The sequence below is a fragment of the Euleptes europaea genome, chromosome 10, assembly GCF_029931775.1.
Source record: "Euleptes europaea isolate rEulEur1 chromosome 10, rEulEur1.hap1, whole genome shotgun sequence".
NCBI classification, from domain to species: Eukaryota; Metazoa; Chordata; class Lepidosauria; order Squamata; family Sphaerodactylidae; genus Euleptes; species Euleptes europaea.
The window spans coordinates 39,750,568-39,776,470 of NC_079321.1; the positions used below are offsets into that span (position 1 = coordinate 39,750,568).

General features: G+C 41.9%; 1 protein-coding gene across 1 annotated transcript; it reads left to right on the forward strand.

Annotated features, from left to right (window-relative positions):
• The first annotated feature begins 454 nt into the window (after positions 1–454).
• GFRAL (GDNF family receptor alpha like) lies at positions 455–24,308 on the forward strand. The gene is made up of 9 exons (XM_056856169.1): positions 455–569; positions 6,200–6,349; positions 7,490–7,597; positions 11,655–11,720; positions 14,006–14,333; positions 15,564–15,814; positions 18,610–18,705; positions 23,537–23,618; positions 24,164–24,308. The coding sequence occupies exons 1-9, from the start codon at positions 455–457 to the stop codon at positions 24,306–24,308; spliced, it is 1,341 nt and encodes a 446-aa protein (XP_056712147.1).
• Positions 24,309–25,903: the final 1,595 nt, after the last annotated feature.

Genomic DNA, 25,903 nt, shown 5'->3' on the forward strand with positions numbered 1-25,903 from the left:
CTGGGCCTATTTAGAAATGGCAGTTCTGAATGTCTGAGCCACACTGCTTGTGGTTTGATGTATTTTGAATTCAGCTGATGTTGACACAAATGATAAATGCATCTTTTTTTTCTTTACCATGCAACAGAGACAGTGTGGTGTAGTGGTTAGAGTGTCGCAGTAAGATCTGGGAGACCCAGGCTCGAATGCCCACTCTGCCATGGAAACTTGCTGGGTGGCCTTGGCCCAGTCACACACTCTCAGCCTAGCCTATCTCAGGGCTGCTGTGAGGATAAAATAAAGGAGAGGAGAATGATGTGAGCTGCTTTGGGTCCCCTTTGGGGAGAAAGATGGGGTATGAAATAAATAAGTTGATATAACATATTTTTTGTTAGTTTATAACAAGAAAACACCATAACCAACTCTTAACCTGTATCATTGTTCTATGTTTTCTGTAGTGCTGGTGCTATATTCCATGACGGCATCTACTTTCCAGACATCAAGGTGTCAACACTTGAGAGAGAAATGTAACACAATCCCTGAATGTGAAAGTATCTGGAAACCTATTGAAAGTTTTTGTAGCATTCCAGGTAGCTATGAAAAGCCATGTATTTCTTTATGTGAGCAGACATACACTTTTCTCTGGTGGTCTAGTAAGGGGGATTAGAATTAAAGTAAAGACTCGTCAGCATTTAGCTGGAAGCACAGGTGGGACTTTAAAAGGTATGGAAGGCTGCAGTTGTATCATTAGTGGAAAATGCATGACAAATCAAGCAGAGCCCATCGTAGATGCTGGTGGCTAAGTAGGTGTTTAAAATCTGCCTCCATTGCATCAGGAGACTTGTCCAGCTCCCTCCTCATGCTCTGTTGATTCTAGATCCCTGACCCCTAAAGAATCCATTTCGTTGATATACTGTGGCTCACAGTATATAAAAGAAAAGGTTCTTTTCTGTGAATATCCCTCTTATCTGATCAAACTAGGAAGACAGGTTAAAGGTGTCAGACACATCCACATCATAAGAACATAAGAAAAGCCCTGCTGGATCAGACCAAGGCCCATCAAGTCCAGCAGTCTGTTCACACAGTGGCCAACCAGGTGCCTCTAGGAAGGCCACAAACAAGACAACTGCAGCAGCATTATCCTGCCGGTGTTCCACAGTACCTAATATATTAGGCATGCTCCTCTGATCCTGGAGAGAATAGTTATGCATCATGACTAGCATCCATTTTTATTAGTAGCTGTGTCCCACACTCAGGCAAGCCCCGACGGCGGGACTGCCCGACAGGCCACTTACCAGGCAGGAACCCCAGCAGCCCCCAGCCGAGGGGACGAAGCCGACTGCTCCACAAGCTGGGGCAGCCCGGGAGGACCCGGCGTCACGGCCGGGAAGGGTGGAGACAGGCGCTGCGGCAACACCACCCAGAGGTGGCGGGGCGCAAGAGACGCCGCCGGAGGGAACCGCGCTGCGGCAACCCGCTCGACCACAGCCTCACCCGTCGGAAGAGGGCGTGTGCCAGCTGGGGAGGCGGGGCGGAGGGAGCCGACGAACAGCTGAGCCGCAGTTGCAGCTCAGCTGAGATAGAGGGAGGGGCACAGACGCCACCAGGGAGGCCTTTTGGAGCCCTGGAAGGGCTCGGGAGGGGGCAGAGCCATGGGGGGCCTGGCCCATATAAGCCCGCAGGAGCGCGGAGGCCGAGGAGGAGGCTGGCTGCTGGGGAGCATTGGCTCTGAAGCTGGGACCAGCCTAGGGAATAGAGGAGGGGATGCCCTTCCTCCACTCCCGTTCTGAGGCTAAGGAAGCACCTGCGGGTGAGAGCCGGCCAGGACGCTGGGCCAAGAGGCGGGGCCTACGGGACGGGCCTTCGCAAGCTAAGATCCTCCATGAACATGTCTACTCCCCTTTTAAAGCCCTCCAAGTTGGCAGCCATCAACACATCCTGGGGCAGGGAGTTCCACAATTTAACTATGTGTTGTGTGAAGAAATACTTCATTTTATCTGTTTTGAATCTCTCACCCTCCACCTTCAGCAGATGACCCCGTGTTCTAGTATTATGAGAGGGAGAAAAGCGTCTCCCTGTCCACTTTCTCCATACCATGCATAATTTTATGGACCTCTATCAAGTCTCCCCTTAATTGCCTTCTTTCCAAGCTAAGCAGCTCTAAGCACTTTAATACGATACATCAGATGTGTATCAGTTGTTTTGGATTGAACCCCCTGACTGAGGGAGACAGGAAATTGGGATAATATGTTGTCAAGAGAAAATAACATTGGGTGGCATCCTGCTTGAGGCTGAAATATTCCTTCCTCTGATTTAAGAGGCTGTTCCTCCAACAGAAGAGTCACTTCAGTTGAAGAAAGGCTCCTTAGGTTGGAAGAAGGCTTCAAACTTTGCTTAGTGGAGTGGGAGGATGCAGGATGATCTGTAGCCAATATTATTAATTTCTCCTTTCATTGAAACCATTTCCCTTCAGCCATTTCAATCTGGCATCAAACCCAGCTTGGGGGGATGAAACATCTTCAGTTCTTGGGGAGGTTTGCAATAGCAATTCTCAGCAGCATTTAACACTGTAGACTGTTCTGCTGGGATATTTGGAAATGGTGGAGCTTATGTGGATGGTGCTTTGTTGGCTTCAGGACACCAAGGGTTTTCATTGGAGATTCTGATTCAGCTGTTTGGGTCCCAAATTGTGAAGTTCCTCTCAACATCCATTCTTTGGCCTGTGCTCCGACACTGATGTGATAACTACTAAGTGAGATCTTCCATAGCTTTGGGGGTTGGTTGTTACCAGTATGTGGTAGATGACAAGTGTTATATTAACTTATCCAAGCCTCAAGCAGTTGCTGTGGATATCCTTGGACAGTGCTTTGAAGCTGTGATCAACTGATAGGGGGAGGAACAAGCTGAAATTGAATCTTGGAAAGGACAGAGGTGATCCTGGTTAGGAAGCTTGAGATGGCAAGAAAGGAAGTGGCAAGGCAGACTCAAGGCTCAAAGGTCCAGTTGTCATGGACTGGCATTGGGGGCAAGATGTAGAAATCCTGGAACCTTTGCTAAGAGGTTGAGGAATAGTCCTTATTTTGTTCATTCCAAAAAGAGCAAGTGTAACTCCAAAGATACGAGAAGGTATGGAGCAAGAAAATACTTGTTAAGTACTATTTGTGATTTTAAAAAATCCTAAAAAGTCTGAAAAAAATCCTAAAAAGTAGGAAAGAAAGGTATACAGGTAGACTTCGAATAATGTTGGAAGACAGCTGATGATGTTACATGTAAGTGATTCAATTCTAGAGCTTGTAAACACAAATGCTGCTATTCAATACTTATGTGGGTTTTGCTATTCTAACATCTCACCAATAAACCCCCTTTCTTTTAGTCTCTCTGGATTTCCTCCTCCTTCTACTTGATTGTAAATATTCTTACTCCTAAATCCCAGTGAAATCTAAAGTGCTATTAGCATTACTCTAAAGGAAAATGTTTTAGAAACCTTTTTCAGTTGAAATGGATTTGTAATTTAAATTCTGACCATTGTTAGGACTGTTGAGCCCCTGGAGGAGATTATCTACATTTTGTTTGGAACTCAGTCAAATGTAAATTATTTGGGTAACTTCTCTGAAAAATATTGACAAATGATTAGTAAAAATATTCTGCTGCATTCCTTTATGTTTGGCTAGGATATTTGGAGGGCATGGCAGGAGGAGTTACTTCAACTCGAGATGAATATACTCATTTCAGTGAAAATCATGATCTCTTTTTAGTGGGAAAGGGATTTCCTTTCCATCAGATAATGCTTTAGTGTATGGGAACTGGCTGTAATTATGAAACTAATGTATTATGTATAGTTACAGGAAATCTGTGGAGTCCAACATTGTTTTGTAGAAGCACTGGTCTTCATTTGTAATACACTGAAACCAAGATTTTCATGATAATAGGCTGTATCCAATGATTAGGTGGAACCAATGGCTCCCTTCCACTAAGTGTTCTTCTCATGGCAAAAGACTTCCTCTAAAGAAGGAAATCTGTTGGAGGAAGACTTTCTCTGTCAGAGGAAGGTAGCAGAAAGTAGTCATTGGATCCAACCCATCATAAGGCCATAACATATACTTTCCTTGTCATAAATGAAAACAACGAAGCAAATTAAAAAAGCAAAAAAAATCAAGTGCCATTAGGATTAGACCCTGAGGTTCTGTTCCTATGTATTTTACAGAAGTGGCTTTTAAGTCTTCAGATAAGGTACATCTTCCCATAAGGTAATGGGGCATTGATTAATTTGTGTGTGTGTACCGTCAAGTCACAGCTGACTTTATGATGACCCTGTAGGGTTTTCAAGGCAAGAGACATTTGGTGGTGGTTTGCCATTGCCTGCCTCCCCATAGGGCTGAGCGAGTTCTCAGAGAACTGTGACTGGCCCAAGGTCACCCAGCAGGCATCATGTGGAGGAGTGGGGAATCGAACCCGGTTATCCAGAGTCTGCACCTCTTAACCACTATGCCACGCTGGCTCTCCCACTGAATAATTTTCATCAGGACTATGAGCTGGAGCCTCCAGAAGAATACATGGAAGTTATTGGTGGAGCTGATCTTTCCCTGTCTTCCCCCAGCAGTCTGCTGTTTGTCCCAAAACTCCTTTCTGAGCAACTGGAGAACTTGAGATACAAAATGAACCATGGGAGAAAAGGCCCCAGTGACAATGGGTAATCAAGTAAAACCACCTTCTGCTGATTGTGGAGAAAGAGGCAATTTTGCCCAATACCCTATCATTGTCGCAGCACCCTGTTGTGCATTTTTGCTTCGCAGCCTCTCCCAAAATTCAAAGAAGAACTTTGGGACAAATGACAGGCTGCTTGGTGAATGGGAATGCGGGGAAAGATCCAATCTGTCAACCCCTTCTGTGAATGCTTCCAGTGGATCCTGCCCTTTATGTTAAAAATGGCACTGCTTGAAACAACTACCAACGTTCTTTTTGGGAACTGATTATAAACCAAAATGTGTCAATCACATCCATTTAGTCAAAGGTATGTAACCACTTTGCAGTTAATACAAATCCATGGTAAATCCACAAACATATAGCATACATAGATTGAGAAACAGAAAGAACATCTCATACCTTCTAGTTGAGTGAGTCCGTTTTACCAAATGTTCCCCTACCCAACAATAAAAGGGACAGTCATACATTATAAAAGTACTACCCTGGCATGACTGAATTCCTGGCATTTTAGCCGAGCAGCTGAATCAACACTATGAATAAACCTCATGATTCTCATAAAACAGGCCTATTCCACTTAGTGCCTGGCCTAACCGTGAACAGAGCATATTACAGCCTTGTGTGTTTTGTGTCTTAATACATTATTGAATTCTGAATCCCTGCAGCTCTTTCTCCTATCCACCACCCTCCATCTGTTACATAAGGCCAGAAAGACAGAGCAGGTATCTGATTCTGAACTATCTAGGATATCAGCAGGGGTCTCTGAATACTTTTAATATGCAAGGATGGTAAAGGTCTAGGATCAATGTTATTACTGTTATTAACGTTATTAAGCTTGAAGCTTAGAAAGAAGCAGCTAAGGGAGGACATGATAGAGGTTTACAAAATTATACATGGAGTGCAATGAATGGATAGAGAGAATTTCTCTCTCTCCTTTAATATTAGAACTTGGGAGCACCCAATGAAGCTGGTGGGCAATAGATTCAGGACAGACAGCTTCTTTACTCAGAATTGTGGGCTCTTCTAAGAAGAGTCATCTGAACCTATCCTGCAAATTTGGTGGGTCAACCTTAATAAACCCCACAAAGGTTTCCCATGGTGTTTAAAAGGCCCAAAATATTTTATTTTTGAAAAAAGCAAATGAAAACAAACACACCCCATATTGGTATGGGGATTCAGCTTTTTTCAGATTTTATGAAAAAATTCGGGTCTATTAAACCCAAATGTGAAAAAGACAGAATAATAATAATACACAACTCTAATTCTGAGTAAGCAAGTGGGAAGTTCTGTTTCTCAGTAATAGGACACAGACCTTGCATGGAGAATGTCTGAGGTTCTATCCCCAGCATCTCCAGTTATATGTTCTAGGTAACAGGGCCGAAAAAGACCTTCCTTGCCCTAAGAGCCTAGAAAATTGCTGCCAGTCATTTGGCAATACTGAGCTCAGTGGGTTGATGTGTAAGGTAGCTTCATATGTTCATATTAACAATTACTGTGTTTTTTAAACTGTGAAATCCAGATAACAGCTGTGCAGTGCAGGAATCAGAGACCTGTTATGCAGTCATCAAGTTCTTGGTTTCCGAATTACCAGAATTTAAAGACTGCAATTGCACAAAAGATGGCTGCGATATCCAAATGTCGCTTGACAAAGAATGTTTCGGCAATCAAGGTAACTCATGATTTCCATCCATGGTACAAATTCCTGGATTGTAATTATGGCATTGAATATGTGTTCCACACCTCCCGAAACAATGGGCCTTAAGAAGTTCATGAGTGAAATAGGATTATCTGTTTTTATGGATCCATCTCTAATAGAGATTCCAGGGCCTTTATAAGCAGGCAACCTTGGGTCTCAGGGAGAAAGGCAGACTACAAAAGAATGTAAATAAATAATTAAATAAAACTTGTTTGGTTCAGAAAGGTACAAGTAAGGCTGTTACCGCACTAGGTATTTCCAGCGATGTATTAAGAGTTTGGAAATGTTATAAAAAACATCACTTTAAAAGGTATTTTGGATGCCATGGCTAAAAAATGGTTGGAAGACGTCTTCACAGCTAAAGGGGCCAAACAAAGTGCGAACAGTATTTTTTAATAACAGTTTCAAACTCTTCATACATCGCTGGGAATACCTAGTGTGGTAACAGCCTAAGTAATATGAACAAATACTCTGCCCAGGAGTATTTATAATGCATCACTTTCATTTTCAATTAAAAAAACTTGATTTGATTTTGTTAACTGTTATTAATTGTTTGTCAATAGTTTAGTGTGTCAATTTTGTCCCCATTTCTACTGGTTTCATTTCCTGTTAACTTCTTGCCACATCCCACCGGGATGTAATCCTGATGTCATCTGAGTAACTGACGGAATCCATCTGGGGATATATGACATAAAGGCCATAAACCAGAGATACTCACCATTGTTCAGAAATATTTGCTTGCCATTTTGAGCAAATAAAGATATTGTTGCTGAAGCTACTACCTGGAGTGGGGAAAAAAAAGTTTTAAGTTGCCTTCAGTAAAACCATGTCCGTTCCTGAATGTTTGATTACTTTTTCTGCTTTTGTACGTTGGTGCACGCAAGTCAATAGAGAAAATGTGTTGCCTTGTGGAAAAGGGGGGGGGCACACATCTGCGTGTAATGTAGCATCTAACCTGAGTCCCTCAGGGTTTCCACTGGCACACTGGACAGGTGCATGCCCAAATCTCAGCCTCCCATTTTTGAAGGGCCCAGTTCAAAGTAAGAATTTGAAACCCGTTCTTCCCTGTACCTTCACTCCTGCTTGTTATGCGGTTAACATTTCTTTCTACAGGGCAGCCAGCTCCTTCATCAGCCCCAGATATTCAGATTAAATTCCCGCAGCTGACAAAATGGAAAGAGATTGCACACCCGGGCCTATCTGAAAAGGACTGCATTACTGCTAAGGAAATCTGCCAGGAAAACAATACCTGCTTCTTGCTGTACAGACATTTTCAGAAGAAGTGCAGAGCCAAGGAATCCGCATGTAACTGCCAAACAGAGGGACACCAATGCTTTAAAGCCTGGCAGGAGCTAAAGAAAACCATCCTGGGGGACTGCAAGTGTCCAGAACCGAGGCGTGAAAGATGCACTGGCATATGGAAAAATATCTTTAATAACTCGTGCTTACAGCAAACACCAGAATATCAAGCCTCATCCTTTAATAAGGACACCTATGCAATTGAGAGACCTCCAAGCTTTGATATAGGTAAATGATCAACAGTCATATATGTTAAACAACAGCCTATTTGTTAAACAACACTTTCCCATCCAAGGATCTCCTTCCTCCCCCCACCCCCCAAGTGTTCTTGGCTACTAAAGTTTCTCAACACAGAGCAGTGGTATTGCTCTCTGTTCATAGAAAAATCTCTTCCATCACCCTATCATTTTTCAAAGGACAGCAGTGGCTGGATCCCCTTCAGTCTCTGGCTTGAATCAGAGATCCAGTCATTGTGAAACGCCAAGCACTCTCAGCTTGTTTCTTTTTTGGTCCCAGTGTTAATGATAATACAAATTATATTAGGGTTGCTGTTATACCTTGTACCAAAGGGAGGATGGAGCTCACAGTTACACAGAGGCCTCTTTCAGATTACCATTCTAAACCAAAAGTCATTCGTTGTTAGCCTGAATCCAAGTAAAGTGATAAAGGGAGGGGTGCTTCATACAGCTTGTTGCAGTCTACGAGCCGTCTCTAAAGCGCTTTGAAGCACTCTGGCTGTTTCAAACAGTGCCACTATTTCCCCCTGCCTTTATCTGTGCTGTGTCCTTTTTCAGTTTTTAAAAAAATGTTCTACTGTTTGAGCAATAATGCTTTAGTGCTATAGCAGCACCATTGGCATGCCTGTAGCTATTGAAAAAGAATATGGTGCTGAAAAAGGCGGGAAAAATTACTGGTTCTTTGGGAAGCGCTCCAGACAGTTCAAACAGCACACTGGGGCGATTCAGAAGTGCAAGGAAGAACTGAAAATGGGAGAAAGCAGTTTTCATAAAAAATATCTAAGCCCCAGGATGCCAACAAAAGGCAAGCAGCTTTGTCTGAAAAGATTTTTAAAAATCCATTAGCAGCTGGGAGCCAAAATGGTTGTGTCTGAAATTACAAAAAAAAATCCATTAGCAACCGACTGCTCAAACAGATTATAAGGGCAGTTTGAAAGGGGCCAAAGTCACTTCCCAAAAATACAGAGAAGCCAAATCAGATCAAAGATCTATTTAGTGCAGTATCTTGTTTCCCACACTGGTGGCCAAGCAAATGGCCCCAGAAGGCCTGCAAGAAGGGCTCAGAAAGAAAAGGATTCCCTGCTGTTGATCCCTACCATGTGATATTTCAGAAGCAGTGGAGTTTGTATTTTGCCGTCACAACCAATAGCCATTGAAATTACCTGGTGGTGGTGAAAAGTGCCACGAAGTCACAGTAGGGATGCCAACCTCCAAATAGTAGCTGGAGGTCTCCTGCTATTACGACTGATCTCTAGCTGATAGAGATCAGTTCACCTGGAGAAAATGGCCACTTTGGCAATTGGACTCTATGGCATTGAAGTCCTTCCCCTCCCCAAACCCCGCCCTCCTTAGGCTCCTCCCCAAAAAACCTCCCGTCGGTGGTGAAGAGAGACTTGGCAACCCTAAGTCACAGCCAATTTGTGGCATAGGGTTTTTAAAGCAAGAGACAAACATAGGTGGTTTGCCATGGTCTGCCTATATATAGCAATCTGAACTACCTTGGTGGTCACCCATCAAAGTATTAACCAGGGCTGACCCTGCTTAGCATCTAAGATCTGATGAGATCAGGATAGTCTGGGCCATCCAGGTCAGGGCTGAAATTACCTAGAGTCCATGAAATTGTCTAGCTCCTTTTTATGCCATCATCTGTCATGCATGTCATGACTTTTAAATTCCATGGTTCCTCGTATCTGCGAGACTGCCTCTCCTGGTATGCTCCCCAGAGAATGTTAAGATCATCAAGCACTAAGTTATTGGTGGCCCCTGGTCCAAAGAGTGTCCGGCTAGCCCAGACCAGGGCTTTTTCTGCCCTGGCCCCTGCCTGGTGAGTCTCTCTAATGAGACCAGGGCCCTGCGGGACCTTATGGAGTTCCGCAGGGCCTGTAAGACAGAACAATTGCACCATGCCTATGGTTGAGGCCAGCTACGGTTTCCTGTATCAGTGCTGGCTTCCCTACCCTACACCACTCTGCCTGAATGCTTTCATTCCATCTGCAGGCTCTGCATCTTACGTGAACTACTGCTGTCCCTGCTGTGGCCTATAGCACAACTAAATGCACCGTTTAGGGTTGCCAACCTCCAGGTACTGGTCAAATAAGACAGTAGTAGGCAAAAGTAAACAAGCAAAAATATCAAAGTGCAATCAATGTATTACACGAGTGTAACAAGATAAACAAGCAAAGCTAAGCAACCGAGGTTACAAAGCAAATTAGTAGAAACAATGAACTTAATACTAATAAATATGCAAAAGTTCATGTGAAGCATATAGTTGCGTTCTAGTCAATTTCATGTTCTTCGGACAACGGGGAAGTAGGTGGTGGTAACAGTAGAGTGCGTTATTTGTATAACCTCCAGGTACTAGCTGGAGATCTTCTGTTATTACAATGGATCTCCAGCCGATAGCGATCAGTTCACCTGGATTAAATGGCCTCTTTGGCAATTGGACTCTGTGGCATTGAAGTCCCTCCTCTCCCCAAACCCCGCTCTCCTCAGGCTCTACCCAAAAAACCTCCCGCTGGAGGCAAAGAGGGACCTGGCAACCCTAGCACCATTGGAGATATGTAATTTTTATTATCTTTGATAGGACTGTTTTTAATTTATTGTTTTATAAGTTTATGAATTTTTATGATCTATTTATTACTACGTGAGATGCCCTGAGCCTGGCTGTCGCCAGGGAGGGTGGGTTATAAGATTGATGAAATAAATAAATAAACGAATCGTCATGTATCTAACACAATCTTTCAAAAGTATATTGAACTTAGTTGGGTTCATTGCTTTTGGTGAGAGGATCCACCTGATCCTGTCCACATTTCATTGCAACTGTCCCTGTGTATAGGGTTGTAGTCATATTTGATAAGCAGCCAAATTGATCTCAGAGAGTCCAACATTCAAATTTACAATTAAATTGGTTATATGTGACAATTGGTGGGATTGGGTGGGTGGAGGGCATGGCAGCAAACTGGGGAGAGCCAAAGCAAATAGAGGTACCTTTGTCACTTGCAACACTGATGACACTCAAGGATAATAATCAATTTCTTAACAGATAACATCTTCATGTACTTATCAAGAGTTTCTCTTGCCTTGGTCGGTAGACTTGGGAGCTGACTTGATTCTCCTAAGAGGGAAATGGTGCGGCCACCACCACTGCTTCCAACCACCTCTATCCTCCATTAAGGCTCATTCCAGAACAGATCTAGGGGTAGACTGACAGAGAGAGAAAGAGCAGATCTGGGGGTAGACTGAAACCACCGACATATGTCTAGAGCTCACATTTTTCACCCCCTTCTTATACGTGAGCATGGAAAGGTAGATGCCTTCAAAGAGTCTTGTGTTACTGGGCCTGCTTTTATTTCTTTTTATGTATTAAAATACTTCACATTAAAATTATGCAACTCAAGACAGGTTACAAATAACTGAGGGTCTTTCTAGATGTTACTTTAATTCCATGTGTTTTTATTTCAATAAAATGCAAATTGCATACTCACACTTGTTCAGTTTGCAAAGGAATCTAGGGGCTTATCTATATATTACAATGGATACAAGCTGTTTGCTGGTTTGATATGCAGGGGTAGATGATTTTACTACTGGTTTTATTGTGTTAGTTTTATTATTTAACTTTTATTGCCAATTTAATTCTTGCTTTCTCATTGATTTTATTCTTGCTGTTAAACACCTTGAGCTGATTTTGGAGAGGCGGGTCAGAAGTCCTTGAAATACATAAATAATTTAACATTTCTGCATACATTTTTTTATTGCAGATCATAGAAACACAGAAGCAGAGTGGAAGTTGTCCACTCTTTCTAATGCTGGTAAGTGTCAATGTTACCCCCCCCCCCCCGAAGGTTGTTCATTTTGTGTATGGGTTTCCAGGTTGTGATGCCCAGACAGATCACAATTAATATCCAGCAGCTCTGTTCTGTGCAGTCGTAAGTCTCGCTAAACCCATGCTAAGCCCAAACATATCTAACTCTGTATTAGGATAGCATTGTGATACTGTAGATACATGTAGGTGCTTGAACCAATGCAGCTTCAGAAGAAACCTGCAAGTGGACCAAATGATACCACTAACAATTGCAGTGTATTCTGTGCACAGAGCTACACAAAGGGTGTGGATTTTGTGGTGTCCAAAGAATAATAGGTTGTATCAGTGAATCTTCCCCAGCTGTAAGCAGTCTATGCCTTCTCCACATTTTTTCCCTAACCATTTAGGGATGTTTAGCTTGGAAAAAAGGCGGCTGAGGGGAGACCTGATAGAGGTCTATAAAATTATGCATGGTTTGGAGAGAGTGGACAGGGAGAGGTTTTTCTCCCTCTCCCATAATACTAGAACATGGGGTCATCTGCTAAAGCTGGAGGGCGAGAGATTCAAAACAGATAAAAGGAAATATTTTTTCACACAACACATAGTTAAATTGTGGAACTCCCTGCCCCAGGATGTGGTGATGGCTGCCAGCTTGGAGGGCTTTAAGAGGGGAGTGGACATATTCATGGAGGAGAGAGGTATTCATGGCTATTAGTTAGAATGGATACTAGTCATGCTGCATACCTGTACTCTCTAGTATCAGAGGATACCTAGATGCCTATTATTTTGGGTGCGGTGGGACACAGGCAGGATGGGGCTGCTGCAGTCGTCTTGTTTGTGGCCTTCCTAGAGGCACCTGGTTGGCCACTGTGTGAACAGACTGCGATGGGCCTTGGTCTGATCCAGCAGGGCCTTTCTTATGTTCATTTCCGTTGTGCAGCAATTTTGCGTGACATCTCTGTGTTCTGACACTAATGTGGCTTCGTATTAAAATGGAGCTTTTCATTAAAGAAAATACCCATACAAAACAAATACCATACAAAACTATAAATCATCGGCCTGGGTTAAACAAATTGTGCCAAAAAAATAGCAACTCATTAGATTTTAAATTCATTTGACATATGTTGGAAGTTCATTCTCTTCGCATCCCAAATCACCTTTATTTTATTATAAATGAGGGTTTCATAAGTTAATACAAAGGTTAAATATCTGGACTGTGCTAGTCTGAAAAATACGGCAAGAAATTTCAATGCTGCAAGCAGGGAAGGTTAGAAGTCTACTTATTAGCTTCAGTGCATTTTGAGCTTTCATCCAATTTTGGCAACATTTGATATGTCAAAATTTGGGAACCTGACACCAGGATGCAAAGCAGCCTAGGAGATTCCTGAGCCTCTGTCTGCGCCTAAGCAGTTACCGAACAGTGGTTGGGCACCTCGAGGCATCTTGCACCTTTTTTCTGTGCCAGCCCTACTTGGAGCAAGGCAGGATTCAGAGGCAGCACTTCTCCAGCTCTCCTTGGAGCCCACCTTGCACTGCAGTGACATAGGCAAGGGGGCTGCATATCTTCTCCCATGCTGCCCTTGCTGATTTGGAGGTGTTCTGATGTTGAATCGCCCTGAGAAGGGGATTTTCATGAATATTCTCCAAGTAGCATTGACAGCAGAAAGGGAGCAAGATGTCTACACCCTCCAGCTCGTGTGTTCAGCTCCGCTTTCTACCTTCAGTCCATATCCTGTTCTTAACAAATTATATTTGTACCCCTTGACTAACTATAGAGGAATGCCTCTCCCTGCATGCCAAACTATGAGAGAATGACTGCTGTGTGCCTGCAAATAATAACTGGTTGCATGTTGTAGACTGAACTGGCCCCAGTGTCAGAGTCAGAAAACAAGAAGAGTTGGTTTTTTATATGCCGACTTTCTCTACCACTTAAGGAAGAATCAAACCGGCTTACAAACACCTTCCCTCCCCACCCCACCCCCACAACAGACACCCTGTGAGGTAGATGGGGATGAGAGAGCTCTAAGAGTTGTGACTATCCCAAGGTCACCCAGCTGGCTTCATGTGTAGGAGTGGGGAAACCAACTCAGTTCACCAGGTTCTTGTCCGCCGCTCATGTGGAGGAGTGGGGAATCAAACCCGGCTCTCCAGATTAGAGTCCATTGCTCCAAACCACCGTGCTTAACCACTATACCATGTTGGCTGTCCTCCTCGCCAGCCTGCTCCTCCTTTTCCAGTTTTTTTCCTTTTTCTAAGACATCTTTGTGATCATTTTGTTGTTGTTGTTGTTAGAATACAAACCACAGCACTCCTGCCTCCACGTACAAGCAGAATGTCTTAGTGACACAGTCTGTAACAGGCAGTTCTCTAACTACCTTCTCAATTGCCAAGCAAGTGGAACTCCATGCCACGTGAATCAATGCAAAAGAGCACTAGGGAACTTCTACCGAAATATGCCGTTGAATGTTGCCCAGAAGTTGACGTTTTGTGACTGCGAAGAGTTGGATGAGAAATGTCTTCACTCCCAAGAACTGCTTCATGGCAAACTGTGCACTGACTTAGCTCGAGCTCCTTCATGTCTCAGCATGTTTCAAACATGCCAAGGCCACAGTCTCTGCCAGTAAGTAAAGCAACACTTTTGTACATGTGCAGTTAGTCAAAAAACATCCTGGGTGATTGCATATATTTCCTTGGCATTTCAAAATGTTCCTTAAATCCACAAAATCTGTTGCTTTCCAAACAGTATGCAATAATCAAAAACCATTTCATCTTTTCTTTTTAAAATATTTCCCCTGTGATTTATTTATTTATTAAAACATTTATACCCTGCCTTGCCTTATGGTGGCCTTCATCCGAACCCTCCTTGGAAGCTCAAGATGAGTTTCTGTTGTGTATGTGAAACGTTTAAATTGCATACTTAACTGTGTGGCAAATAAATCTCGCAAGCGAGCTAATAGGGACCTGCTTTATGAAAGGGAACGGTAAGCATCAACTTCTCCAGAGACCTGAGGTCTGCTTTGGCATGCAGGAGAATGAGGTAACTGAGAAAAGAGGGTGTAGAAGGGACCACATCCCCTCAGACTGCAGGTGGGAGATTCCAGCTTTGCATGTTTCTTCACATAACAGTCTCCGTGCAAACAGAAAACTAGCAAGCAGAGAGAAAAGGTTCTACCCCCTCTCTTTGCTTGTTGTGTTGATTTTCTGTTTGCAAGGGATTTTTAACCTATTTCCAAAATTTGACTGTGCTTCACCAGATCTTGTATAAGGGCTGTGATTTATGCCCTCTATTCACATCCAAGTTAGATTTTTATAATGTGCTTTACATGGGGCTACTTTTAACTACTCCAAGCTTCAGCTAGTCTAAACTATGGAAACCACATTACTACAGGGATTGTGTCTCCTGTGTGCTGAAAGTTCTGTATTGGCTGCCTGTTACTGGAAACAATTCAAGGCAATGGTGCTCACCTTTAAAGCACTAAAAGGCATGGTGTCAGGATATCAGAAAGACTGTCTTCTCTTGTATTCATTTAGATCTTCATCCGAACTCTCTGAGTCCCAACCAGTGGAGGGTAGGCAAGTAGCAACCAGAGACAGGGCTTTATCAGTATTGGCATCCCATTAGTGGCATACCCTCCTCCTTGGAGCCCACCCAGCACCTATCATGTTAACCTTTAAGTCCCAGGCTAAAACGTCCCTGTTCGCCATGTTGGCTGAATCATGGCCAAGTTATGTTCCCACCCCATTTCCTATGTTCTTAAAAACCTGTTTGCTAATCTAACTTTCCATTTTTGCTGCATTTTTCAGCAATCAGGAACAGCAGAGAAAATGGTCCTCTTTTATGTTTCTACAGGAAGAAATACAAAGCGTTTACATCCGAGTGTTTAAACGGTATCTCCCAATCGTGCCTTGAAAATAATGCCTGCATGGAATATTTGGACACAAAGGATTTTAATTGCTCTGACAGTGATGGCTGCAAAAAAGCTTATGTAGACATGTGGGGAATCCTCCGTCCTGTGGAGTGCACTTGTGACATGAGATCACCTGCAGAACAAGCTTCGTGCAAGCTGTTTCATCATATCCTCCAAAGCCATTCCTGCTTTAGTAAGTGTAATATAAGAACAGCCCGGAAACAAGTGGTTCCATCTAGGCCAGCATCCTGTTTCCTAAAGTGGATGGCCACATTCTTTGTAAGGCCTACAAGGAGGGGCACAGAGGCCAAAGCCTTCTAGGTTGCTTCACCTCCTCAGTAACTAGTATTCAGAGGGAACTTATGGTCCCGGCAACCCAATGCCGCAGGTTATTTTTTGCTTGCCAAATAGGGCTGCTAACCTCCAGGTGGAGCCTGAAGACCTCCCGCTAGTGCAACTGATTTTCAGACAGTAGAGATCAGTTTCCCTGGAGAAAATGGCCACTTTGGAGGCTGGACTCGTTGGCATTGCACCCTGCTAAGGTCCCTCCCCTCTCAAACCCCGCCCTCCCCTGGCTCCACTAGGTTTTCCTCAACATGGAGTTGGCAATTGGATTGCCAAAAGACAGTTTCAAACAGTGAGAGGGAGTCCAAACTTTGCAACCATCCTGAGGCAAGCTAAGGACAACACTTTTCCTCGCCCCCTTTACAGCCATTCTTAGGACTCTGACAGCATGCCACCCCTGCTTTGAGTCTCATCATGTATTTGCTAGGTAGCCCTTGAAATGGCATTCTCTGAGTGTTTCCAATTTAAGGATTTTTTGAAGCCCCCAATTTTTTCTTTTTAAAATTTTGTATTTTTCTGAAAACCTGCGGGTTCCCCTTGGTTTGAAGATAGCTGTTCCTTTTCTCTATATGGCCCAGTTCCACAGATTTAAGTATCTGCAGATGAGACCATTTTGAGAGTTAGATACATCGGTAATAGTGCCTCTGAACACAGATGTTCTGTTTAGCTAATGGCTAATAGCTTCTGATAGCCTTATCTTTCATGAATGTTTTTAACACCCTTTTAAAAGCTATCCTGTGCTTCTGGCCATGACTACATCTAGTGACGAGTCTATGATAAACTATTTTATGAAAACTGCTTTATTTTGCCTGTTCTGAATCTATTGCCAATCAATTGCATTACGCACTCCTGAGTTCAGGTATTTTGAGAGAGGGAGAAAAAGTCTTCGGTATCCATTATCCACTCTCTATGTTAAAATCTTATTCTTTCTTTTAAAAATACAAACCAACTCCATGTTTCCTATTATTGTTTTTTGTTGTTGTTAACTCCATTATGGTTCTGGTCCACCAAGTTTGGATGCTGTAACTCTCAGGAAAGGGGTGGAGACGAAGTTGTTGGAGCTGTGTGTCACAATTTGGGGAAACTGGCTTCCTGCCTTCTCAGAGTCGACCATTTGTAAATGCAGCTGTTGATTCTACTTATATGTCTTAACACTTGCAAGAAAGCTGTGGAGGAGCAGGTGTTTTTAGTTCTACAACTCAGTATACCCATTAGCCTGCTCCACTTACAGCATTTAAAAGTTTACAAACAAGAATGAAGACGTGTTTGCCTACTGGAATTAACTTTGCTGAAGAAATATGTAATAAATGAAGAGGCTCTAATAATTACAGATAAAAGGACAGGCCGAGAAGTGCAGTGTCCTTTTGAGTAAAGATCTTCACTAACTTCTTACTTAAAAAAATAAGAGTTTGAGAATGCTATCAGGTAGGACATCCACCAAAAAGACTGACAATGCAGTCCTAAGCAGAGGTACACCCTTCTAACTCTATTGAAATCAATGGGCTTAGAAAAGTGTTGCTGTGCTGTGAATAGCAGTGTCAAATCAAAGAAGGTGTCGTGCTGCAGACAGAGAGCAAGGGCCAGAGGCTTGAAGAGTAGTCTGGGAAGCAGTCCAAGGCCATTCACAATTCAAGCAGAGTCCAAGATACTAATACAGACAAGGGCAGTTCAAGGCGTGAGTCAGGGTCATTCCAAGAAGTCAGGATACTAGGAATCCACAGTATAGCAAGGAGACAAGGCCGATCCACAGGGAGGTTAGTGATGACTTGCTTGCACAACAGCCAAGCCTACTTGATGGCTTGAGTAAGCCTGGGGGAAACCAGATCTTGCTTATTATCCCATCTCAGCATTCCATGCCTGGGCCTGCAGTCTCGCACTCCTTCTTCACTCATGTAGCTGTGCCCTGAGACTCCTGCATCTCTGCTCCAGCAGCTTTGAGGGGCTCTCTGATGGCACTGCCTGTGGCTGCACCTCTGACACAGGTGAGTCTCCTGTGCTGAGTGGCTGCAGACCTGTCTGCCTGAGGCTGCTCTGCCTGTGGCTGCTCAGCCTGCCGCTGCTGCTCTCTTTCATAGCCTTGAGCTTCAAGGTCTTCATCGTCTGAGGAAGCCCCAGCAGGCTGACCCATGACAGAAGGAAATGGACATATGAAAGAAGGAAGCACTTAATAATGTTAATACTGACAAACGTAAAAGGACAACTTTCTATGATGAGTACCGCAATAATAATCCAATCACATCTCATTAGCACTTGCTATTTCCTTCAGGCCTCTAAACCTGCACAAACCATTTCCTGTTTGAGAATTACGTTAACCCAATTGATAGAACAAAAGCTGTTCTTATTTGACCCTCCTGTCACATAACAACATTTTCTTCTCGGTAAATCAAAGGACGGCAGCTCATCCAATGTTATGAATTCAGTGTGTGCCCAAGTAATGTAGAAATGTGATTTCTTCTTAACAATACAGTCGAGAATGCTTGTGTTATTTAATGGCTGTTTTTAGGGTGATATTTTATTGTATTGTAATTTTTTTCTGTGATATTTCACCTATAAGCTACTTGGGGAGCTTTCACTGGTAAAGAAATGAATAAATGATTAGAATTAGCAACTAACAACTCTGCCTGTATCCTCTCCTTTTTACAGGTCAGATAGCAGGCAGAAAGGCTGAGAATTACCCATTACTTACTGATCTACCTGAAACAAAACCTTCTGCAACACACAAGAAGTCCATGTTTGTTGGTAGGCCTGATTTAATTTTTTTTAATATACAATTAAGGTCATTTGTGTGTTAAATTCTCTGGCCATTTTTGCATGGTCAGTTTTGATGCTCACTCAGAGCTCTTTTTAAAAATGCTACTTTAAAAATGCCTTTTCACGGTCCCGATGCAAAAGGAGAAGTTCCACTCCCCCACTCGCCTGCTCCTTTGTTCCTGTTTGCATAGCCATTAGCATATGCATCGCTAACGCGCCTCTGTTGTTTTGCATTGTTCCTTGTTCCAATATCCGGGGCAATTCAGCCTGGACTGCTCTGCTAATTACCGTGCAAAAATCCCCTCTTTTTTTGATGGAAAACAATGGAACATTTACTGGACCAAATTATTTTCAGAACGCTGGAAGTGAACTTACATGGAATTCTCCTTCCAGAAAAAGTGTTTGAAACTAAAAAGGCGGGGGAACTGGTGATACATAATGACCAGTGGAGTATTTCTAAAGAAAAGGGATAGCAAGATTCAGGCAACCTGCTACAAACAAGTAGGAAAGTTAAACACAGTAAAGGGGGGGGGGGATAATCCAAGAAATGTAGCCTACCAGTTTGCAATATTGCCTGTTTGTTTTAAAATTCCATTTCTGTGTTTTAAAATATCATGCCTAATTTTTCAGATGCAAAACATTTAAATCCTCCCTAGGGAAATTCTAAAAGATCTGCATCTGTAATGACAAGTCAGGCATCTTGGAATGCTTCCCCCTGGCTACTTCATTGATCTTGTGCCTTTGTCAAGCGAGGATGTTTCATTTCAGAAGGCATTTAATTCCATTACCATTTAATTGATAGAAAGCTTAGCAATGTCTTGATGATATACAAGGCAGAATGTACAAGGCAGATTTTTGAACTCAGCTACTGGTAGGAATTACGTTTCAAACTGTGTGTTTTACTGGGATACTTGTGGTACTGGTTATGAATGAGTATCCTGTTAATGATGATTTTTTGGTATTTGTGGATATTGTATGTTGCATTGCATGTGTTGTAGCAAAATGTGTAACTCGCATCTTTCTGAAACAAAACCGTATAGGTTGGATCCTACCTTTCAGCTAGGCTGAATCCTATGACTCCCTTCCATCAAGTCTTCCTCCAACACAGAGAGATTTCCTTCAACAAAGAAAGATGTCTCTCCATCAGAGGTCTTTCTTCATCATAGTCATTCTCTATGGGAGGAAGTCTTTCTCCCCTAAAGAAAGCAGAAGCGAGTCATAGGATCCAACTTAGCTGAAGGTGCAACTCATTATGTACGCACATCTATATCCATTGAATTCTCAAGATCAGGTTAGCTCAGCTGAGCATGTGGAACACGTCCCCTTCCAGTTCCATGCCAGACCATACATTTTAGTTTTTTTAAAAAAAGAAACCCTCGTGTACATTCTTTTGACTAGCTGTAGAAAAGATCAAGAATCCAGCAGCACCTTAAAGACTAACAAAATTTCTGGCAGGGTATGAGTTTTCGTGAGCCGCAGCTCACAAAAGCTCATACCCTGCCAGAAATTTTGTTAGTCTTTAAGGTGCTGCTGGACTCTTGCTCTTTTCTACCGCTAGTGACAGACTAACACAACTACCCATTGTGATTCTTTTGACTGTCTCTTCTTCCCCCCCTCCCCACAACTGAAAAAAATGGGAGAAGTTCATGTGCAGAGGAATTCCATGCACACAAGACAGTCAATGGAAAAGGCAGTAGTATCATATTAGCTTATGAATTCTATATTGACCCTACATTGTCAAAATTGATGTGAACTACCTGTTATACAAAGATCACTGTTCAGTTCAAAATTCGTATTATATCCAAAAGGATGATAACTATGTAGTTGGCATGGATTATTCTCCAAATTGTTGGAATTGAGATGATGTTCTTGGCCTCACAGACTTTAATTAGTTCTAAAATGCCATTGTTTACAAGTGCAGAGGAAATGGAAATAGCTTCTGGTGGTGCCAAGAAACATTAACAGTCATTTTTCTAGTCATTGAATTTTAAGTATATAATTCCCAACTTTATGTAATAGCTAATGTTCTGAAATGTGAGTTTCCCCACCAATTCTGCTCCAACAACTTACTTATACCAATTACTTGCTTATTATGCTTCAGTACCACATTAAGTACTGTGCCTGTTGTCAAAAATTCTCACACTGGCTTGCTGATGGATCCCAATGGAATAATAATCAGAGAATTCCTTCTCCCCATTCCAATAACTCTGCCACACCCCCAGGGCTAACAAAACCCTCTACAAATGCCTTAAAAGTAATTTGCAGATTCAGGAGGTCATCAGCTTGGGTACTATGTGCAAGTGCAGCCACTGGGATCTTCTGAGGAATGTATTTCTGCAGCTCCTTGCAACACCAGGCATGATCCAGCCAATATTAATGACTCTTGATTGCATTGGGAGAGACCCACACTGCAATGCTATCATGACTTCAGTGAACTTAGAAGGGTCTAATTCTGCTTACAGTAGCGCTACGAAGCATCTTGCGTTCTGAAATCAACTGAAGATAAAAGCATGCGAGAACCCTCAGGTTACAACTCAGGTTGCCAAATTTTGTGCTGTCTCTATGAAGCTTCGTAGACTTTTGCTAGAATGATGTTATTGGTACTTATTGCACTTTTTTCTACTCCATTCACTTTTATGTAAAGTGTTCTTAAAATTTATATAACTGTCGTGGGCTAGGACACAAATAGCCACATGCCCATAGAACATGCCCATAGAATACCATATAAATCTCAAATGTAGAAAATGTAAATAATAATGTCATGCTGTGATGTTCTATTTAAGGCTATTCAATACTTGTTCTCAGTACTCTTTGCATTATTGCAAAGTGTGCAACAAGGTCATGAAGCTGTGTATTGTTGCATGCCATCTGAATGTGTATGGGAAAATAGCACTTCTTATCAGAGGTAAAGGGATTCTCTTCCTCGTATAAGTTAAGCTAGTGCAACTTAGTTCACTAACTAGAAGGTCTTTCTTGTTTAGGAGCAAGAAGAGCTCTTCTTAAGGTCAGATAAGATAAGTGTGGAATATAGGCTGTGAGCTGTATGATGTAATAGTGTAATGGGTTCCTACAGCCTTTTCTCCAGCTGCTGACCTAGAGGAATACACCTGCCAAGGATGCAGTATTGAAGCATTGTCAAGGACAAACCCTCCATTCCATAGATGCAGAAAAGAAGTACTCCAGTTGATAAGGACAGCTGGTGCTCTATCCTATGCTCTAGAGGTGCAGAAGTATCTAATCTTAGATCAGATAACCACTGATCTGGAGAGGATATAAGGCAGAGCCAAACAGGCAGAAACCTGAGAGGGTTGACGGAGGACGGCTTCGGCTGTCTGACCTCACTCTCTCCACATCTCCAAGATGTAAAACCTAGGAGTGTTAGTGGAGGGCAACACTGGTTGTCTGGCCATTAGCTTTCCTCATCTCTTGCTTGAGATGTAAGAATTGAGGTATTGGAGGGCAACACTGGTTGTCTGGCCATAGCTCATTCTATTATTTTATATCTTGCGTGATATTTCACAAGACTTCTTGTGAGATTGGAAAAGACTCCTTTTTGGAGGAGATTCATTTCAGGATGACTTGCTAAGGCTAGATGTCTGAAATGGATGCTTGCAGACTATTCCTTCCTATGAATAGGATGGAGACTCTTAGAATTCCTACTAACTCTTGCACTGAACTAGAGGTTCATACAAGGTTCTCTCTAATATTGGCATATAGAGAGACTTCAGAGTTGTAAGTAAAAACTCTTGAATATTAAAGCTACACATAGCTACAAGTTACTAACTGACTGATAGTCTTGCAGGATACTGACTTCAGATTGGCATGAAGCAGCTTTCTCTGATACAGAACATGAACCTAAACTAGCATGAAATACTTAAAGAGCTTTTAGACTTCAGCTCTTATATGAATTAGGAATCAGAGATTCTCTGACCTTTGGTATCAAAGATATTGCAAGAACATAGAAATATTGGGAAAATTCTATGTCCTTACAGAAAAGGTTTGCATATCGTGAGAATGAATAAAGGTCCTAATTTATGTTTAAACCTTTACAAATCTCCCTAAGCTAATCACATGAGCTGGAGAGATTTAGAAATAATATAAGGTTGTACTTGGTTTACTACAACTTATGTTTTATATTTCAGGTACTCTGAGTTAAGATGCTTTTAACTATAACAGGTCTTTTTCCATTGTACTAATCATATTTTACAGGATTTCTGTAACTGTTTTATTCCTGAATGAAATGGAGTTACAAGTTCAAGGTTTGAACTCTCATGTAGAGAAATATAAAGAAACATAGAAAATGCTTAAGGTTGTTTAAGATTGCTTGCATAAATGAACATGTATAAGAATCATAATGTTTGTACTTTATGACATGTTTTTAAGAGTGTGTAAATATTCACATGCAGATATTTTATGTGAAATAAATGGTAAAATGAAACCCACTGTTTATAAATTTATTTGGCTCACTTCAAGAAAAAGACTTGCTTTTTAAAAGTAAGTAAATCATTGAGTCTTGCTTTGGTGACTGGCTGAATAAGATAATATATTATTTCTCAGGAAATGGTCTTTTCTAAGAGCCTAGTCACATCAACAGCATGAACCGTGACATAACTATCTCTTTTTTTAAAAAAAAAATGCTTTTTTATATTGTTCAAGCGAGGTTTATTGTTGTATAGTTTTTACTGGTCTGACTGTACCAATAAATATTGTCTGGATCATGCCATATGTGGAATGTTGCTGTTGTTTCCCTCTAAAGAAATTCTCTTTGAGTAATATCTTATTTCCTTTTCTTTTTTTCCTTTTGGAAATTAAATCCTAGGTGACACAATCTACATTGCTATGTATTCCTGTTGCACAATTCTTATCCTGGGATTAGTCCTGCTGGCTTTTCTTAAGACCAGGTAATGTCTTCAGTATTCTTTGCCTTCTGGATGCCTGAAGGGCATGACATGGGATGCGTGGGGTGGATAAGAGGTGCTTTTTCCAGAGTGTGCAGCTGCTCAAACCTTCAGTCATCTTCTCTGTGGTTCCAAGGTCATGATTTCCAACATGAACAGAAATATGTAAGGAATGTTATATAGAAGAGAGTGAGAAATGCAACGAGGCATATAGAGGCATGTCATGTGTTGTGTCAAATCATAATATTAAATTCCAGAAAAATAAAACTGGAGCATGGTAGGAATAGATGACTTTAAATTCTTCTCTTTAAAGTCTTTGGCTTCTGAGAAACAAATGACATGGTCCAGTCCACATCCCGTTGATTTCAACCAGGGAAATGATCAGCCAGTGGAACATAAACATTACCTGGATCATATCTCAAGATTACACAATAAATGAGAAAGGCTATTGATTTCCCCTTAGCCACCAGAATAACTCACGTATTCTGGATATTGAAAATGATGTTTGGCAAGAAGAACCTGATCATTCAATATATGTTTGTTTTCAGAGCTTTCGCAAAGCAGACAAAGACCCCATCACCTGCTCATCTATCAGAGAGGCTTATGATTCCTCAGCAACCATGGATCGTCAACTGCATGGATAATGATCTTCCAGGCTCTTCTCATAGCCAGCCCCTTACACCTCTACCATGAAAGACCTCTTGAAAAAAAATGATTAACATGATACTCTTCTGCCACTTCAGCAAGCGCTGGGCAACGCACTACACGGGACAGCATCTTGAGAGCACTATGTCACCATGTACTATTTGCTGCAATATCGTGACGTGTGTTGAAAGAGACCTTGTGCATGATGTATTGCTGGGGAGCTGTCTAAGGGTGGAACTCCATGTTCTCTTGGTAAAGTCATGTTCTGAAACATGAGTTTCCCTACCAATTCTTCCCTGCAAATGGGATCGTCCCCCTCTCCTCCAGCTGGAGGACAATGGCCTAGGATAAATTTGTAAGAGGAAGACACAAGTGGGGGGGTCAAGCTTAAGCATCCTGCTCTGTTTGCCATTTCTCCTCTGCAGTTGCCTCCCCCACCCCTACATTGTGAAAAAAATTGTCCCATATCTGCCCCCCATTTAAGAGTTGTGCTCTTGACACAACTGGGAGTGGTACTGTTACCCAAATCATTTTTCTGTGTCAGGCCTGTCATGTTGAGAGTATCCCCAAAATGAGATGACCCTAAAAAAATGAGTTAGAAGTAAGAAGGGTCAGTTGTGCTGAGACATTCTTGCTTGTTTCTCCAAAAATGTTCTTACTTTACTAATTTTCCCACCACTATGATTTTGATTGTGTTTGTGATTTTATGGTATTGTACTGGTGATTTTATGCTACTCTTTTTCATTCTTGATTGGTTTTAATGACACATACTACCCTGGGAGTTTGTAACTGAATGTACAGGATACACCTGTATTAGATACTAACCAAATAAAGAAGTGCTTTTAAAAAATTTGCTGCACGAACTAAACCCTCCAAGAGCAGCCCAGTTCTATAATAAAATAAGCATCACCTCGCACGTTAACTATGAATTGTGGCATACCCAATGTAATGTTAATTTATTTGATATATTGTTCAATGTGGCATGTTCATGCTTCTGCTTTGTTTCAGCTGTTTCAGGTTTCTGGTTGGATTCAGATTTCTGCAATCCAAACCTTACTGTATTGTTTACTGGGTGTATTGTATTGATTTACATTTTGTAATCTGCCTTGAATCTCAGTGAGAAAGGCAGACTATAAATAGCATAATAAAATAAAATAAAATAAATGTTAATTATATTCCCATTTTATTAGAATCTTTTTCCTTTTGGAAATTAAATCCTAGGTGACACAATCTACATTGCTATGTATTCCTGTTGCACAATTCTTATCCAGGGATTCTTATCCTGTCTTTGAAATAATCTTATCCTGATACTAGCATAGAGCCAGATATTTATTTATTCAAAACATTTAGAAACCCATCATTCTCCCAGATAACTGGTCCCCAATAAAAATGATACCAAAAATGTAATTCTTTAAAAAACAACAACAACAACAAAAAAACAGTCATTAGTAGGGTTGCCAGCTCTGGGTTGGGAAATACCTGGAGATTTTGGGGGTGGAGCCTGAGAAGGGTGGGACTTCAATGACATAGAGTCCAATTGCCAAAGGGGCCATTGTCTCCGGGGGAACTGATTTCTATCGCCTGGAGATCAGTTGTAATAGCAGATCTCCAGCCACCACCAGGAGGTTGAAAGGAAAAAGACA